General features: G+C 53.0%; 1 protein-coding gene across 1 annotated transcript; it reads right to left on the reverse strand.

Moving 5' to 3' along the window:
- Nucleotides 1–12,359: 12,359 nt before the first annotated feature.
- On the reverse strand, nt 12,360–18,306 carry LHX3 (LIM homeobox 3; the record flags this gene model as incomplete). The annotated part of the gene is made up of 6 exons (XM_082295313.1): nt 12,360–12,778; nt 14,441–14,612; nt 14,705–14,856; nt 15,044–15,246; nt 15,423–15,594; nt 18,237–18,306. 6 exons carry the CDS (start codon nt 18,304–18,306, stop codon nt 12,360–12,362), a joined length of 1,188 nt encoding a protein of 395 aa, XP_082151439.1.
- Nucleotides 18,307–19,651: the final 1,345 nt, after the last annotated feature.

Raw genomic sequence — 19,651 nt, forward strand, 5'->3', positions numbered from 1 at the left:
TTGTTGTACATCAAGGTCACTGACAAGTAATATATTCAATCTATTAAGTTATTAGGGAGATAAATAATTTGGATGCAAGCTGAACTCTGAACTTTTACCTTTTCCCCTGACAGCCGGGTAGTTTCTTGGCATTCATACTAATCTCAGCTCTGCTTGAATAGTAATTCCATTAGGGTTATGGCTGCAGCTATACATATGCAATGACCTCAAACACAATTTCTTTATGGACATGGGCAATAGGAATATTAAAATTTTAAGCCAAAGAGGATGTAATGTAACTTTACATTATTTATTGTAGACACAAATCCTTTATAATATTAAGGGATAAAGAATTAATAAAAGAAAGATCCCATAAACAATCCATAAAGTCAAATGTAGTTCTTGATTTAATGCAATTGCTTTTTAGTGTCTTCTGGTTACAGACTTACACTTCATTAAAAAAAATCTAGTCAAGAATCAGGAGCATCCTGGTAACTCAGTGGTCCCTGGGTGGTTTGGAAAGCAGCTTTAACCCTCTGGTTCTGCTTGTGACAATCTACCCAGGGATGGTCACAAAGCAAGGAGAGGGTAAGCTTAATCCACAGTTATTACAGTTATTTTAGTCCCTGAAACCAGGACCTCTGCACCTGCTAAGCAAAGTATCACCCTCTGTGAGACCACACAAGCCAGTTCTTCCTGCTGTCAGGATTGGCTTTAACCTGGCAGCGCCCCAGAGAAAGGCTCTAGAACTTGGGAGTTGCTGTTTCTCCCCACCCAAATATTCTACCAAGTAGTTTCACTCCTGATAAGCCTGGCTGCAGGGACTGGATGCCTCTGAAATTGCAGTGTGGGAATGTCATGCGCCAGATTCAGGGAACAGAAGCATTTTGGAGCATCATCCCTGAACACTGCAGCAAGGACGCTGCTTCCTCCAGGCGGATGTCGCGTGGTCCTGGTATCCTGAGCTTTAACTATGCCAAAATCACATCATATTTAATAGGTGTTGACAACCAACATGTTAAAGCTGCTTTCATGTCAATTCTTTCTAATTTAGACTTCTGATGTCAAGAGAATGTAAACCTTGCTGAAAACACCAGTAATCTGAATAATTAGCTACACTTTGGAGGGAGCTTTTCACTGATGAGAACAGAATGAAAGTGGAGGAAATAAACCAATGAGACATTCCTATTAAATTTTATACTGCAAATACCTGCTGCTGTAACATGTGGGAAGAGAACAGCTATGATTATAAGGTTTTTTTCTGTGTTTATTTGGGACTGGAGCTTAGTTTACATATGAGAGTGTGTTCTAATTACCTCCTGGGCATTCTAGAACTACCACTGTTAACTAACCTGGATTATTTTTCCAGAGAGAGGAATAGCTGTGTGATCCTGCCTCTAATTGTCCAGGGAAATGTTTTATTCCTGCTGCTGAAGACAGAAGTCAAACCCATCTGGGGTGTAACACTGCCACAGTCAGAGTTCAAGCATTTCTTTTCACATTCTCCATTCTCACTTCTTTTTTTCTCCCCTCCTCCCTCATTCATCATCCCCTGCCCACATCCTTTCACCACTCCTCAGTGTCTTCTTCCAACTGGGAAATCTCTCAGGGGCTCAGACCAAGTTGTTCCCCAGGCACCCGCAGCCCCCACCCTGCTGTCCCTGGGGATCTGGGCACAAAACAGCCCCCCCAGCACCCAGCCCATACAGAGCTGCCCAAATTCCCCCCTCAGCCTCAGAAGAGCAGGAGCTTTGCCCACAGGTCATGTTTGTGTATGATGTTTTCACACTGCTATGTGCCAATAAATCAGCTTGATCCAAATTTGAGGGTTTTTCTCAGTTTTCCTTTTTTGTTGTTAGTGCCTCTTGGACATCTGGCCTGCTCCAGCTCTGCCCCAAGCTTCTGTATTGCAATAAGCAAAATTCCCTTTACATCACCACTTTTAAACCAAATCTCTCACACGCGCTATTGAATTAGATTTAATATAACAATTGCTGATCAAATGATTGCCCATGGATGATAATAGTGAATTGGGGGTTACTGAACTTGGGAAAAGAGCCTTTAAGTAGTTAGATTGCGATAGTGAAGCTGTTCTGCCCAGAAGAACTTGTAGTGACCTGTTCTTGAGTGGGCACAAAGCCAAGCAGAGCGAGGAGCTTTGGGACTCCCCCCCAGCAGCTGGTCCCTTCCCCAAATCTGCTGTTCAATAAATTTGTGATGGATGGGTCTGTCAGGTAGGCACAGCCCTAAAGAACACCACTGAAATCTGCGGAATGGCTCTCTGGATGCCCCCAGGAATAGAGTTTGGCCTTTCCAAATGAGCATTCCAGCCTGAGGAGGGGGTCCCTCCAGCCAGGGTGGGCTGGGATGTTCCTGCAGCGTGCTGAGGAGCACAACCCCCCTCTGTTCAGGGAGGGACACATGAGGGTTTAGCTCTGCTGCTGCAAATCAAACGAATGACATGGATTTGTAGCCTATCATCTTGACAGCCTCCTTTAAACTGCTTATTTTAAAACAGGATAAACAGAGGATTAATAACCTTGCAGAACACAGGGAGCCTGGTTCCTCCCAGGGAAGCCTCTGTAACATCCCTCCCCAGAAGCTGGGTGAGGATCTCATCCCTCTCCTGCCCTGCACCCTGGAAATCGTGTCCCCAGGAGTGAGCTGTGTCCCCCTCAGCCTACAAAAATATTTCAGGATATGACACTGATTCAGTTATAGGAATAAGGTTGTACTGAAAGATGATTTTCCTCTGCACTGCTTGATTTAGGGAGGAAGAGATCTGTGTAGTAAATCTAAATATTTTTTTAATCATCAGAATAAGATCATTTCAAGGCCAACCCATGTTCCAACACTGAGGAGCAGTCTGCTACCCCCACCTCTCACTCAAGCTGGATAGAAGTGCTCTTTCAAAACACACTTGCAAGTTAAACTCTGAAAAATTCACAGATCCTTTCCAATAAACACAAACTCACTTGTATTTACAAGTGAGTAGCTGCACCGAGCAGCACAGGGGGGATTTTATCCACGTTCTCATGTCACTCAGTCATTTCAGGGCAGATTTTCCATGCCGTGCTGCTGGACAGCCCCACAGAGCCTGCGGGTGGAAGGGTGAGCAAGGAACACCAGGAAGGTCCCTTTCACACTTCTGCCAGACCTTGCCGACTTGAAAATGCCACATTTGCAGCAAAGCAGCAGCACATCTAATAAATCACATCTGTACACTGCTTTATTCACAGGCACTGACAGTTTAGGATTGACGACACCCAGGGCAACCTAATGTCAAGCACTCCTAATGAAAACTATCCCATTTTGCTCCAGTAGCAGCAGCTGCCAACAGACATAATCTACTGGCATATGGAGAAGGCCATGCTAATCCCTGCAAGGTCATTAACAAGAGGGTGAAAATTACATGCAAAGCACCAGCTGTGGCATCCGCGCTGCCTCACACTTGCTGTAGCAGGGGCAACAGAGGTGAAAAATGCAGCTACATCTCAGCAAGCCAAGAGTTCTGCTAGAGCAGAGCTATTTCCCCCCTTCCTTCCCCAAAGCAGGGGTCAGTGCTGCTGAAATTCTTCCTGTGCAGAGGAGCTTGGGGCCTTTCAAGTGTCACCTGTTTTCACAGTCTGCAGTGACTCGAGGAGAGATGAGCTCCAGGAAGGCTGGAGCACACAGGAGAACAAGGGGGTCTTGGCTCATCTTGTCACGTGGGCAGGAGCCTTGTCCCACATTCCCAACAGCTGCCCTCAGTGGAACAGATGCAAAGAGCATCTTTGCACCCACCTTCCAAGCAAAACCGTGGAGGTGCGGTGCTTGGGGACGTGGTTTAGTGGTGGACTTGGCAGTGCTGGCTTAACAGTTGGGCTTGATGATCTTAAAGAGCTCTTTTTTCCCCACAGAGCACAGAGTTCCCAATGTCCTCCCAGTACTGAAGAGCAGCATTACACAGGGACAAGGGGAAGCAAAGTCTCCAACCTGTCTTTCCTCCAACCCCTAATTCACAAATAAGGCCCCTATCTCTCCAGGCTCACCTCAGGTTTGTACATTTTGATGCTTACATGCACATGAGCTCTGCTTCTGTAATCCCAAACTCACTCCCAAAGAACATCCTACTCCCATATTTACATGGGAATTCAGGATCACAGTTTGTCTTTCCATTAAATCACACAAACATTTTTATAAGCCATAAATCAAAAAGTCTGTTAAAATCCCTCAGCAACAACTACCTAAAACAAATCTTTTCCAATTTAAATCCCAGCCTGCATAACAATCAATCCCATAAACCCCATAATTGTTAACATTACTTTGGGTAATGTTTAAAAACATTAATTTCAAAAAATGTAATAGGAAAAAAGCTCTTTAAATAGGCCAAAAGATAAATGGTCTCCAGCAGCATGACCTTTCCCCGTACCACAGTGACATTGAATCATTTTAAAGTTATTTACATTTTCATTCTTCCCTGGAAAAATGTTGACAAGGCTTTCACCGACCATAATGGATACACAGTAACATCTGTGGGAAGTGTAACTGCATCAAGAGCCCTTCCTGGATTCCTCTTCACACCAACCAGCTTTAATTAATAGAGGAGAGGGAACTCCAGAGCCAGCTGGCTGAGCTGTGGGAGGTGCCACAGCTCCCCAAAACGTAAGAGGGGTTTAACCACCAGTGTCTCCCTGCCTCAAGTCCGTGTGCTTTCAACTCTGCTTTTCCAAGACAAATTTGGCTCATAATCACCATCAGGCTGCAGGCTGGGCTGTGACAGCACAAGAATACCTGATATAAGTCTTGGCTTTTCTTTCCAGTCTGTAATGGAGCATCCCCCCAGCAGCTCCCTGGGCAGAGGCTGTGTTGTGGTGTGCACACACCATCCCCAACATACAAAATGCACTAAAAAGTGCTGCTACAGAGACCTGTTACCTTACCGAGGCATTCCCTGGGGTAGGCTAAAGTCTGCCACCATCCCTGCAACAACTCACAGCAGGAGCAGGGATGGGCTTAAGAATAATGAAGGGAACTCTGGTTTTCCCCTCCTGCATCCTCTGCTGAGCACTTGGGTCTTTAGAAAGCAAAACATCTGCCCTGGTAGAAGCAGGAGGTGACTCCTAAGTGACTCATGTCCCCACAGCTGCAGCAAGCCAGGGATAGTGGGGCCAGACTCAGCCCTGACTCACGAGCCTTCAGCAGCCTTCCTTGATATTCCTGCTGCCTGTTCCAGCCCAGGCATCCCAGCCCTGTCCCTGCAGCCCACTGGACGCAGCTGTACCAAGGCTCCCCATGCTGCAACTCGAGCCCTGCTTGGCCTGTTCTAATATTAATGACAAGTAATGTGTCAGCCCCCAGAGCCACCAAGTGATCATATTCCAACAGTGCAGTGCCCAAAGGGGTGACACAGGCTCACCTGAGCTCCAGGGTCATGCAAGGGACCAGGACAGGTGCCAGGGCACAGGGACACATCCTGTGGCTGCACATCATGGACAGACTGCAAATGTCTGAGCTGCTGCTTCTGTGTTATTTTGGTGACAGCTCCTGCAAACACTCACTGAGGGGTGGCTCAGGACTCGCTGCATCCCTGCACTTGGTCCAAACACTTCAACTCACACACAGGACACAACCCTCATACTGAAGTGGGACAGAAATATCCCACCTGATCAAAGCACGTCAATTAGTGTTCATCTAAGTTAATGAGATGCTTCAACTAACACAAGGGAATTTATTTTGGAACATAATGATTTTCCTGTTGGCAAATCTAGTAATAAAAACCTGCACAAATCTGTATTTCAATGGAGCTGGGCTGCAGCCTGGCTCGGGGTGGTTGTGCTGCCCTGCTGCTGTGGCATGGAAATATCAGCATCCTACAATTAGCATGCAGCTTATTAATCCCTGCAAATAAATGAGCCTGGTCCTCCAGTCCAGAAAAACACTTGGGGGACCAATTCTTTATTTCTGAGTGTATGATTAGTACAAATTAAAAGCAGAATAAGTTATAATTTTGCCACATCAAGCAGGTTCATCAAAACACCCTTAACCCCCAGAGTCAAATCCCAATAAAGGCATAACAAGGGAATGTTTTAACTAGAATGATTAGGATAGTCCAGGAAAATTAATTTTGAAGTTCATGGCAGCCTCCTGTCAGGAACAGGCCACAGTGAGAAGGGAATTTTCAGGAAATGAAAATGAAAAGGCTGTGCTAAGTACTGCTGGTGGCAAGGAACAGGCAGGACCTGGCTCTGCTCCTTCTCAAACACTCTCATAAAAGAACCACATCCTATGAAGCCAATTCGATGTGATACACTCAACAACTGGAGCCCAATTCCCAGATACTGAGCTCTGCTGCCCAAATCCTCCCTCATTTACTAAAGGCTCCCCGTGGCTCTGATTAGGGCTGGTCAGAGCCATCAGAGCAGGTGCTGCTGGAGAGGGGCCCGAGAGGCTGCACATTGACCAACACAAATGGGGCACCGAGGACAACACGGGATGTTCAGCTTCACTTTCCAAAAAGCATTGTTCAAACCAACACTGCTGCCTTCTGCCACCCTGGCTCTGCCCAGCACACACAGCCTTGCTTTGCTCTATCAAGACACCACCTGGGCTGTGGGACCTTCTTCCCACTGCACCCAGGGATGGTTCTGGTGCAGTGATCCCCAGTGCTCAGCCCTTCCTCAGCCCCAAGAAAACACCAGCCCTCCTCTTCTGCACGCACAGACGCAGCTTGGCTTGTCCGTCTATTTGTCAGGACTCTCCTGTCCCCAGAGATGAAGCAGCAGCAGGATTCCCTCCAGGAACAGGAAAGCAGGAATTTCAGCATCCAGTCTCCAGAAAATATTATAACTCCTTTCAAATTATAATGCACATTTGAGAAAACAAAACAAAGCCCAACGAATCCTAACACAGCCAGCAGCACACAGAGGGAAAAACAGCCACAGCTCAGTGTTGTGAAGCCTCAGGAAAAAGGAGCCAGCAAACAAGTCTAGCCTCTCAAACCAGGCTGTGGTAAAGTAAAGGCTCGTTATACAGCAAGCTGAGATCATCTGAGCTTTGGAGTTTTTCGGTTTTTTTTTTTCACTTGAGAAAAGAATCACATGTTGGGAACCAGCCCCTCTATCTGCTTCATTTATGGTCCACACAAATGCCAGGACAGATTCTCAGGAAACACCCAGCACCACGTCCTGAGATGAAATCAACCCCACACCTCATGATTGTGCAACAAGCTCTCCCAAACACAACCAGCACAACTGACCTTCGGTCCAGAGAGAGGGCTCAATCCCAGATGCCACATGGTCAATAGAGAGTGACCCCATGATGGTTGAGGGAAGTGAGAAATCAGCAAGAACACAGCCGTGGATAAGGGGAGCCAGGGGCCATTAAATAACTCCCCTGTGGCCTCACCTGCAGAGCCCTTGGTGAGGCCCATCCCTCTTTCCAGGCAAATTTGAGGAAATCAGCTGTTTCAAGTGGAAACCAACCTCCCACCCCAAACCCTGCCAGCCCTCTGTGGGTGTCTTTGGGAGGGAGGCCCTGTCCCTGCACTTCCTTTCCCTCCTGTGCTTTGCACTTCTGTTCCCTGCCCCTGATTTACCCCACCACGGGCAAGGGGAGCCTGGCCTCGCACCCTGTCCCTGCTGTTAATGAGTATTCCAATGGGCTGTTTCCATAGATTGAGGACAGCCTCCTCCCTCGGCAAAACAGAAGTGATTCCTGAATTAATTTAGATTTCCCGCTGCCTTGTTAGACCAGCTGGATATGGCACGCTTCATCTTCCCTGCAAACAGTGCTGCTGTCCCTGGGGGACACTCAGCACTTTATAAACCTGTCAAGCCCTTAAAGCCGGTGACCGTGAGGCTTCACAACAAAACGTGGGGAGGTTTATGGCCACACACACGCCAGCCAGCCCCAGAGAGGAGCTCCAGCACGGATGGGCTGGGAAGTGAGGGGATGTTGTTTTGTGCTGTGCTTTCATTTAAAAGCGAGCAAGCAAAAAAAAAAAAGAAAGCACTGCATGATTTATTTTAAAGCATCCAAGCTGCTGCAGCCTGCGATGCTGTGAGAGCGTGTGTATATACATGGGAAATGGGAGATCGTCTCCAAAGTCATTTGCATTCATTCCCCTCGCTCCCTCCTCCATGCAGGGAGTGTTTTTAAAAGGCCTTATCCCTCAAACGGCTGAACACCTGCAACTTGTGCAGAAATCTGACTTTTGGGTGCAGAGCACCTGATCGAGCTGTTTTTTATTTAGAAAACATATTGTTCCGCCAGTTTCCCCTTCCAGTGCTGATTTAGTTCTCTACTCTTCTGACAAGCTTCATAAAATATTTTTTTACACAAATAACATCTTTCAGCATCTCTGTGACCTGCTCAGGCCGAGCACTCCCCGAACTCCGGGCAGAGCAGCACAGGCAGTGCCCGGTGATCCCCTGGGATGCTCCCCCTGTTCAGAGCTGTGCCCATCCCTGGAGCGTGGGGACACAGGGATTTGGGCTCCGGGCTCGGCTCTGTCCCTGGAGCCGTGCTCAGCTGCCGGACGCTGGCTGTCTCCCAGCTGGAGGGGCTGCCAGCTCCCGGCCACTCCGCTGTCCCTCGCTGTCCCCACCCGGCCGTTTGCTCAGCCTGACAAGTCGGCATCTGATGGAGTCGCTGCCGTTTGGGTCCCTCAGGGATTATAAGATGACTGCAGCAGGTCCCAGCTATTCTCTGCAGCCCAGCATGTTGTTGCTTCATTAAACGCCAAATTGTTACATTAATTCTAACTGCCCTGTAGAGATGTAGCTGTCAGGAATGATTTACTCGCCTCCAGCTGACTCGGAGCCTTTTTCCAGGCTCTGCAGAGGCGCTGGAAGAGGCCAGGGCCTGGGTGGGAGTGGGATGCAGGACTTGCGTCCAGCCAGATACTGGCAGCCCGTGGCTTTGCCCTCCCTGGAGAGACAGGACGCTCTTCAGACCTCAGTGGAAGAAGAACCAGGGAGCTAAAAAACGTTTGGAGCTTGGTTTTGGCCGAACTGTGGGTGGCTGGTGAGATAAGTCTCCTGTAAACAGGCAGCATCTTTGCTGGAATATTTACTGAAACCAAATCTCTGGGATCTCTCCTTCATCCTACCCAGCAGCTCTGCCTGTGCTGCAGAAGAGGATCCAGAGGTTTTCCTGTCTTGTTCCTGAGGCTCATGATTTGGCCAGGGGGAGGTGAGGTGGGACCTGAGGGCAGTGGGAACACCTTTGCTCAGATGCTCTGATAATTCTGGGAGAAGCCACCAGAGGGGACCTGAGGATGACCTGGCCCTGTCCACCTTCCCTGCTCCCCGTGGATGAGGGGTTTCACCTGGCCCACACCCCCAGAGGGGCATTGAGGTCCCCAAGCTCTGTGCCCAAGCTCTTGGCCCCTTTTTGTCACCCTCTCTCGTGGATCTGACTCGTCCCCTGGGCACGAGGGATTTCATTTCATTGGCCTCGCAAAGGAAATCCGAATAAGAAATAAATAAGTTGCTTCTAGTATTTGATGTAAAATCTAAACATTTCTGTAGGGAACACAAGTTCAGGCACAAAGGTGAATATGCAGTGTGGAAAAAAAAAAAAAAGATTGCTACAGTAGATTCTCCTCATTGAGAAGACAAAAAAATTCCTGCCTCCCTTGTCATGCACTGATGGAAATCACTGGCGGTTGTAAAGCCACCTGCAAACTGAGAAGTGCAAACCTCTTCTTCCTAATTCTGCCTGGGTTTTACAAGCTGTCAGTCAGTTAGACAGCATTAGTTTTATTTGCCTCTTTCAAATTGGTTTTCTTTTTAACAGGAAGAAAGCATTTATATTAATGGAATCCTTGAGCCTCGGCCCTGAAAGGAGAGGCTGAAACGCAATCCCTGAATTTGAGCTCAGGACACTCGGGGAGCTCTTCTCCCTGTTCAGAGCAGCACAAGCGCCGGCAACTTCCAGCCCCGTTCTGCCTTTCAGAGCAAAGCACAAAGGCACGGGGGAGATTTGCATTTCTTCCTTTCTTAAATTCAGCCACCTCCTGGGAATTCCCAGGGGGAAAGGAACAACAGTGCCCCTTATTTACTGGGAGGGAAAGGATGAGGGAAATATTTATAAAACACAGGTTCAATTACTACAGGTTTTAGACTGGGTTTATAACGACAGAATTATCCTAAAATCAACTGCATTTCTGTCTTTCTGTTGTTATTTCTCAATTTTTAGGAAATAAGAGTATTTCAAAGTGTTTTTTTAGTCTTCTATACGAAAATATTATGAATACTTGAACTGCCAAAATATTTTGATGCAAAATACCTGCCCAGATTTGGTGACACACAGAATTCCAGACACAGAATTCTTGAAAATAAAAACTCTTCTTTTCTCTTTAGGTGAAGTTCTGCAACCTGCTTGTTTTAAACCCCGTAGTTTTCTATTTACTCCACAAATTTCAGTAAGAAACGTCCTTGTGATGTAACTCCAGGCTGGCAGCAACAGTTGTCTCTTTATTGCTCACTTCTGGAGAAGGAAGGAGAAGCCGCCAAGCCCAGCTCTGGGCTCAGACTCAGGAGCTCAGAACTGAAAGAGGCAAAGCTTTGCCTGGGGTTTCTCCCATCCCTACCGTGGCTCTTGGAGTGGGTCTCCTGGAGAGAAGAGAGGGAGTTTCTCCTTTGAGTGAGCAATTCCTCCTCAGGCGAGTGAGAACCTCAAAGCTCACATGAGTTTAAAAGCGTCTGTCACCAGATGCTCAAACCAGAGAGCTCAGCACAGCCCTTCAGTGTGACCACGGCCATGTGGATGTGTGTGTTTATCTGGATATATATTTGTGTTTAAATATCTATGTCTATATCTATATATGCATATGTTTGGTCAAACTGACTCCCCTTACGGATTTTCCCCCTTTCTTTCTGATTTCTCTTTGAAATATTTCAACATCTGACTCTGTGTTTCACATTCACAACTTTCTGCTCGCAGACAGACAACATCAGACTCCATTTCCTGTTGCTTTATCAGCCCACTACCTCTGCCACAAATGCTGAAAAATAAAAGTGACCCATCAAAAACATGATCAAAGCCAGAACAATCCTGTTCAGGTCTCCCAAGGACTGCCACCCTCCCACCTCATTTTATTTTGTTTCAAAGCCTTTGCACATCAGTGGGTTTGCTCCCCTATGGAAAGGAAATATTTCAACACTTTGGCATCAAGTTTTAGGAGCTTTTCGTTTCAGGGTTTTTTATTTACTGATATTGATGTGAATTTAGCAAAAGACTGTTCAAAGTTTAGCTGACAAATTTATTTGTTATCTTGAAGTATTTGATCATCAGAGAGAAAGCGAGAATATAAATAAAAGACACTGGACACCCACATAATCTACAGTTAATTCCATAATTTTTACAGATAACAATATACATATTGTCTTGCCTTTCCTCACAATCAGCTTGCACGATATCCGTGGAAACACACAAATGTCTGGAACAAAGGTGTGTCCCCAGGGAAGGGGGGACACTCCAGCAGTGACTGGGGAATGGCTTGTCCTAAACCAGCCCAACCCCCCGAGAAGGTATTTGGCAACAAGACATCAGGGTGATTTTTGAGACACTTTGCAGTAAAACTGATGCGAAGAAATTTGAAGGAAAAGCATAAGATCCACAACCCAGAGCCACCAGTGTCCCTGGGTCAAGAAAATTCACCTCTTGACCTCGTGATAAACGTGGAATTACTTGGTAATAAATACATCTATTCACGGTTTAATGCTTATATGGAAGAGTCAAACTAGCAATCTACAAATTAAAAAGGGGAGAAGCAGAATTAACATATGATTTTCATTTTACAAAGGAAAAGGGCTGTTGATAAATGATTGGCATATTAAAGAACATTTCATTTTAGAAAAGTTAATGTAAATTCAAAATAAAACAAAACATACCGCATCGGTGCGCTTTTAAAAAATCTGCTGGAAGAACAGAGAAGTTTCCTACCATGGGTTTCTGAAGTGATTCACTATGAACATTTCTCCTATAGAAATATAGACATTGTCACACCTTTCACCGTGGATGAGGACTTTATTTTCCCTTAAAAATGTTTCGGTGTGGATGGGTGATGGAGCAAGTCCTTGCTTTGGAGAATGCACTGACAACAGAACGCAAAATACCTCATATCAAATCTGTAAAGCACAAGTCCTGGTGTTTGGTAAAGACACGAGAATCAGTTTGGTTTGGACGCTCCGGGTGCCAACGGTTGCAGTGCCAGGGCCTTTGTCCACCATCCTCTGCCAGGGTCATCTCCGAAATCCCCTCTGCTCCCTCCGTGTCGTCACATTCCTGCCCCGCTCAGCACTCACGGCTCATCCCTCTTTCCTTTCCAAGAGCAGGTGACATTTAACAGCACCGAGTCCTTTCCCTTCCCACTGCCCGGGGGTGGCCCCGTATCAAAACTGAGCATGGTCGACCTCATCCAGCCAGGAGGCCGGGCTGGCCGGGAAATCCGGGTACCCCCCGCTGCTGCCGGTGGAGAGGTCGGAGCTCGGTCCATTCCCGGCCAGGACCCTCATGGACTGGGGCACCCCTTGTCCGCTCTGTCCCATGATGCCCAAGCCGTTGTCTGGGTAAACCAAGCTGGAGATTAAGGGCTGGTGGCCTGGCAGTGCTTGCAGGGACGCTGGGGACTGGGGGATCCCATAGGGGCTGTTGGATCGCAGGTCGTGGTACTGGTCCTGAGCCGGGATCCCGCTGTGATCCAGCGCGAAGCTCCCGTTGGTCCCCGCCTGCCTCCCCAGCGCAGGAGATGCTTCGTTGAGATTGCTGTAAATCCCATTGGAATGGCTCATTTCGGACATGGAGGGCTCATCTGAAAGGGAAACGGACTGGTTTTACTGGGGGAGCCATGGGCAGTGCTGGAGTGGACTGGTTTTACTGGGAGAGCCCCGGTCACAGCTGGCAGCGGCCACCCGGGAACTCCGCAAGCTCCGGGTATAAATAGATTAAAAGGATGGGAGCTGAGCAGCCACGCTCTTCCACTTGTAATTCCTTATTATTCCCATCCTTGTTGAGAGATCTTCATGGGCAGCCACGGGATTATTGTTTTTTCTGAGCACAAACATCTAATACATCTTGGATTTTAAAAATGTGCATGAAAAGTACATGTTAAAATATAAGACCGCGATTTTAAAATAATTCTTTAAAGAGGAAGAGAGTTCAATGTCTCTCCAGATTTTGTTTCTATTTGGTTTTGAGGTTTATTTTGAATTGTGGTATCACTTTTAGGAGCTACCTGAACCATTGCCAGATAAATTCCCTATTGCTCAGGAAAAGAGATAATAAATTATTTATCTGCTCAGGAACAGGCTAATGAAATCACAAGAACATAGAATGTATTTGTATGACTTAAAAACACTCCTCAAAAATGAACAATATTTTTTAAGTTCCCAGCAAAAATTGTTTGTATTCGTTAGGAGCTTTAGGGACAGTGAGAGCTGCTCTGTTGCCTGGGATACAAACCTGTTTGTGGCATCAAGCTCTCAATAATTTTCCGACATTTTTTAGTTATTATTTATAGAATATTCATATTTAATGAGCTGATACACAGTGTGTATAAACAGACTCGAAAATCAAATAGTTTTTAGGAGCAGGGGAGAGGAGCTGAGATGGAAAACTGTGTTTGTATAAATACACAGTTTGTGTAAATACATACACAGGTTGGCATTTCCTTTTCTCTCCCATTCCTAAAAATTATACAAAAATTTGGGATGGAGGTCTGGGCTCCAGACTGTGTAGAACACGTCCCTGCAAATGCCACAGGCACCGACCTCCCCACCCTGCACGGGGCCCTGTCCCTGTTCCTGTGGGTTTGGAGCGTGCGAGATGAGGCTGCACAGGACAAGAGCTGCTCTTGGTCTGTCCTGGGTTTGTCACCAGAAATGTGGGCTCCAAAAAGGGGACAGACTGCTGCAGAAGTCCCCTAATACACAACAATCTCTCTTTTGCAGCACAGGAACAGTTCCCACAGGACTGAGGAGTCCTAGAAAGCAACTGCACAAATAAAACCACCCCTAAATAAGATTTTTAAAAATGTATAAAATCACACACGTTTACCCACAGAAACATTCAGTGGTTCTGGGATTCCTGTTTTTTGTATTTCCAAGAATCCCTTGAAAAGGCCGTGTCTGGGCCGCGGCTCTGACATTGCAGCGCCTGCCCGGGGAGTTCTCCCTTCTCCTCCCGCAGCTTTCCGGGCCCGGCCGGAGGCGGAGCGGAGCTTCCCCCGCCGCTCCTCAGCCCCGGCTGCCCCTCGGTGCCGCGGCTCCGGTTCCCCCGCCGAGGGCCGGGCAGCCGGGACCGCCCCGCGGTGAATCCCGCAGCTCTGCCCCTCTCCCGCCTCGGCCGCTTGGTTTCACCCCCTGTTTTTTTGCCGAAAATTCTGACTGTGGCACCGAAAGGGGGAAAAGAGCCCGGGCACGGCAGCAGCTCTGCGGGGAGGGCACAGACCGCGCTCGGCAAAGCGGGGACCGACCTGTGAAGGAGACCTCGGCGTCGCTGTCGGGCCCCTCCTCCTGGATGCTGTCCTTGTCGGACTTGGATGTCCCCCGGGATCTCTTCATGTTCCTGAAGTACTGCCCCCACCGCTGCCTCCCCGCGTCCTTCTTCAGCCTTTTCTCCTTGGCCCTGCGGTTCTGGAACCAGACCTGCGAGCAGGGCACGCCGGGGAGCTCCGTGGCTGCGGGGCCGGTCCCTGCCCGCCGCCCCCGCCCCCGGCCCTCCCGGACCCCGCTCTCACCTGCACCACACGCATGTCCAGCCCCGTCTCCGACGAAAGCTGCTCCCGGACGTGCCGCGCCGGTTTGGGCGAGTTGTTATAAGCGTTTTTGAGGGTCTCCAGCTGCTTGGCCGTGATGGTGGTGCGGGGCCTCTTGGCCGTGGACTCAGCCTCTGCCGACACGGGGCGAGTTAGGGGTGAAGTGACCACGGAGCGGCCCCGGGGACGCGGGACCCCCGACCCTCCCCAGGCGCTCCCGGAACCCTCCCGCCAGGTGTGTGAGCCTGTCCCGGAGGTCAGGAGAGCCCCGAGCCGCCTCCCTACTGCCCTCGGGGGTGGAAAGGACAGGGCAAGGGGTACCTCTCTGCTTGGCCGTCTCGTAGTCCGCCTTGCAGACCAGCCTGCTGTCCTCCATGAGGTAGAACTCATCGCCGGTGGCCAGCTGCCGTTTGCAGACGATGCAGGCGAAGCAGTGCAGGTGGTAAACGAAGTCCTGGGCCCGGCGCACCACCTGGGTCGGGGGGATGCCCTGCTGGCAGGCGGCACACTTCGTCCCGAAGCGCCTGAGCAGGGGGGACAAGCGGCGGCCGCTGAGCTGGCGGAGGCCGGGGACGGTCCCGGCGCTGTCCGCGGTGCCGCGCCCGGTGCCGCTGTCCCGGTGCTGAACCCCAAAGGCTCCCGCGCTGCCCGCGCTATGACACCCCCCGGGCCGGCCGCCCCCCGTCCCGTCCCCACGCACTTGAAGAAGTCTTCCTTGCAGTAGACGCCGTCCCCGCGGCTGAAGCACTTCTCGGCCAGCTGCGTCTGGCAGTCGGAGCATTTCAGGCACTTGCTGTGCCAGTGGCGGTCCAGGACCTTGAGGATGAACCTGTCCACGATGTGCTGGTTGCAGCCGGCGCACAGCGGGATCTCTGCGGGGAGGCAGCCCCCGTCAGTCCCCGTCGATGGCCCCGCCGCCTCCCCGACCGGCCCGGCCCGGCCCGCCGCCCTCGGGGCTGCTGCCGACCGACGGCGGAGCCCGGGCTGGCCCGGGGAACAGCACGAAAAAAATCATTATTCGTTCAAATTCGTTGTCGCGGCACCGCGGAGAGCAGCGAAACCCCGGGTCAAGCACCCTGCTGGGAAAGCCCCCGGGAGAACCGGGATAAACAAGAAGGGAAGTGATGGAAACGGAATGAACCCCCCAAGCGAGCCGCCGGCAAAGCTGCAATTCTCCCAGGGTCTTTTTCCTTTTCCTAAACTTCCAAAATTCACCTGCGAACAACGGCGGGATACCCGGACGGGGTGGGGAAAAAAACTACCAAAAATTATGAGAATTGCACTGAAAATAAAAACGCGGTAGTTTTGTCCCGTCCCCCTCTAGATACCGACAGAGATTATGCAGGAGGAGATAAGGATACAGACATGGAGAAATAGAGATATAAAACCAAACAGATACAGCAGATAGAGAACGAAATGTACAGATATATAGGCATAAATATATAGATTTCAGTATACAGGTATAGATAGAGATAAGTAGGTAAAAATATGGATATGAGGTACGTGAATAGAGATATATCGGTATAAATAGAGGCGGAGAGATGCATGACACGGCTGTACAGATACAGATGGATACGGACATGAGAGTATCTCTATGTAAAGATAATTATATTTAGAGATACAGAGCTGGATCGCCGTGCACAGGGGTAAGAGGTGGAGGCGATAATCGTTATCCTTAACAATTCACCGCGTTCAGACAAGCAACCCCAACAGCGGCAGCACTAAAGGCAGCGGCCCCTGCCAGGACGGAGCTCCGGCACCGGCACCGGGCACGGTAACACGGCACAGCCCCGCAAGGTCCCGGTCCAGCCCGGTCCGCGGCTCTTACGCTGCATGGCGACCCGCGGCAGCTCCGCTCCCTCAGGCGGGCCGCGGGCTCTGGCGCATCTTCCGCGGGGCGCGGGCGCAGCCCCCGCCGGCCCCAGCCCCGCGCCCGCCGCCGCCGGGCCGGGTGCGGAACCTCCGCGCTCCCCCCCGCCTGTCCCCCCCCAGATCACGACGGCTGCTCTCCCCCGCCTCGGCCGCTGCCACCCCCGCGGCGCCGGGGATTTAATTCGCTAAAGCGGGTTATTTTTAGACGCCGGCCCTCGCTGCCGGTGCCGGTCTGAAGCGCCGGGCAGGGCATCGCGGGGCGCTGTATTTAATCCCCCCCGCCCCCGGGGCCGGCGGCACATCCCCTCCCGCCGCCCCTTCCCGGCTGCGCTCGGCGGGAGGGACGCGGCTCCGGGGCGCCCGGAAACGAACCCCGACGGGGCCGGCGGCGGGCGGGGGTCGCGCCGGGGGAGGCAGCGCCGGCCGCTGCCCCGAGCTCGTTGTGAGCCGCAACCCCGGGATTTGCCCCCGGCCCGGGCAAAGCACCGCACGGTTCGGGCCCCCGGCGGTGCGAACCCCCCGGGACCGGCCCTCGGCCACGGTAAGCACCGCCGGACCCCGCCGAGCCCCGCCGCTCCCTTCCCGCTGCCTCCCCGGGCCCCGACGGACCCGAGGACCGCGGGGCCGTGAACGAGGGTCGTGTCCTGCAGGACAGCGGTGTTCGCGCGTCCTTCGTTCTACCGGGGGTTCGATTTCGGCGGTGTCGCCTCCGCCCCCGGAGTGCAGAAGCAGGTCCCGGTTGCCGGGTCAAACGCGCAGCTGCCGCGGCCGCGATGTGCGCCCCGCGGAGAGCCCACGGGGACAGCCACGGAAAGGCGAACCGGGGTAGGACCGGGGGCACCGGCCCGTTCACGGCGGCTGCGGGGCCGCGCGGTCGGTCCCGCTCACGGGGACACCTCTGTCCCCGCACACCGGCGGGGACCCCGCCCCGGCTCCTCGTTGATTTTTCTCTAAGCCCCGTCGACCGCGTTCGATGTTGGCGAGAACCGGGACAGCCCCGCACCGGGACCGGACCCGCTGCTCCGAATCCGGCTCGGCCTCCCCCGCTGAGACCCGGAACCCGGCCACGCCGGGGAGCGCAGCCCGGCTCCCCCCGCCCCGACAGGGCTGTCCCCCGTTAGTTAAAAGGGAGGAAAAAAACATTTAAAAGAAGAATTAACGGAGTTTTTCTAAAGTCGGGAAAAAGCCGTGTGGGAGCCGGGCAGCGGGGGGCGGGTGGTCTCCGCAGTCGGAGGGAACCGTCGGGCAGTGGGAAGTCCTCGTTTCGTCCCTGTCCTCGTTGCACGGGGAACGGGGCGACCCCGGGGCAGCCGCCGCTTTTCCCCTGGGATCGACGGGGAGCCAAACGGGTGCCTGGAGTGGCCGCGGGGCCGCCAGCGTACGGGGGGCAGCGAGGGGGGCTCTGATATCGGGGAAGAGGCAGGAGAGAGCGAGAGAGAGCGAGGGGCGGGCGGGATGAACCGGGACGGATCCCCCGGTGCCGTCGGGCCGCCTTTCCCCGCAGCCAGCCCCGACCGCGGCTACGACGGTGCCCCCGGAGTGCGGAACCGGCACAAACGGAGCCCACCCGGGCCCGGGGCTCCCAGAACAGCCGCCGGTGCCTCCGCAGGGGGACGCGGAGATCTGCGCGCCTCCCCCTCACCTGGGCTCCGCGGGAAGGGACAGAGCTCCGCTGTCTTCTCCGAACCGGCGCGGACCCGCTCCAGCAGCATCGCGGCCTCCGTGGGCGCCGTCCGAAGTGCGCGGGTGGCTGCGGAGGAGTGGCGGAGCGGCGCGGAGGGGCGCGCAGGGAGCGGCGCGGGGCTGGGCGGAGCGGGGGGGCGCGGGGGGCGGGCCGGGGGCGGCACCGGGCCGCAGCTGGGCCCCGGTTCACCGCCGGGCTCTTTAGCATCACAAAAGCGGCGGGGGGAGCGCTGTCCCCGCCGTCCCACGCGTGGCCGCGCCCGACGCGCGGGCTGGGGCTGCAGCCGCCGCCCTCGGGGGCAAAGCGGCCCCGGGGCCCCCGCGAACCCCCCGGCGGCCGCACGAAGGGGTCGGGGGAGCCGCCGTCTGGGGGACCCTCCCACCGGGCCCGGTCGTCCCCCGGCCGCCCCCGCGCCCGGATTTCGTTTGTCCCCGCGGTGCGGGGCTGCCCCGACACCGCCCGTGGGCGCGGGGGGGGGGCTCTTCCCCCGCCGCTAATTAATTAACAAACGCGGAGAGGTAGTGGGTGTCTGACCCCCGGCCAGCGGCGCGCGGCGGCTGCAGGAGGTTAATTGCCCTGACCGGAGACGGGGCGGACACGGACGGGCTGTGCGTGTGCGGAACACGCGTGTGCGCACGGCGGCGCCGGCGCGGGCACACGCGGGGCTGCGGGTGGGGCTGCGCGGGGTTTTTGCGAGTGCGGGGCTGTGCGGGAGCGCAGGTGGGGCCGGGCCCGTGTCTGGTGCGTGCCTGTACCCGGACCCCTGGCACAGGTTCTGTTCCGTGGCACCTCGCCTTTCTGCGTGTGCGGAGCTGCCGGTGCTGCCACAGGGGCGCGGGGGCCGTGTTTGTCTGCGGAGAGCGCCGTGCGTGTGTGCACCGCTTGCCGCAGGCAGCCGGAGCTGATAATTGTGGTTGTTACTGTGAGCCCGTTAATCCCCCGAATCCCTTTACCTCCTGCTCGCAGGGGATTACAAATTAATAAAAGCAGCTTAGGGGCGGGAGCCTCCAAATACACATATGGTCCTGCCGACGGCAGCACCGGGACTTTCGCCGGCTCCTGGGGGCGGCGGGGGAGCCCCCACCGAGCCCCCGACCTCGAGGCACCCACCCCGGGGTGCCAGACCGCCTTGTCCCCCTCCGGGTCCTGCGGGGCCGAGGGCTGGGTCAGGGCTGTCCCCTGGGATGGTTCCTCTGGCCGGGGACAGGCTGCAGTCTGCGGGACAGCTCAGCCCTGCGTGGTTGGGAAACACTGCAGGGAGACACTTCGGGGACCAGGATTGGGGTCCCCAAACAAAGCACCCAGAAATGCCAGGCTGGAGTTGGGATCCAGATGCTGCCCGAGTGCGACAGGTGCCGTGCTGCAGTGCCACC

The sequence above is a fragment of the Coloeus monedula genome, assembly GCF_965178545.1.
Source record: "Coloeus monedula genome assembly, chromosome: 21".
NCBI lineage: Eukaryota > Metazoa > Chordata > Aves > Passeriformes > Corvidae > Coloeus > Coloeus monedula.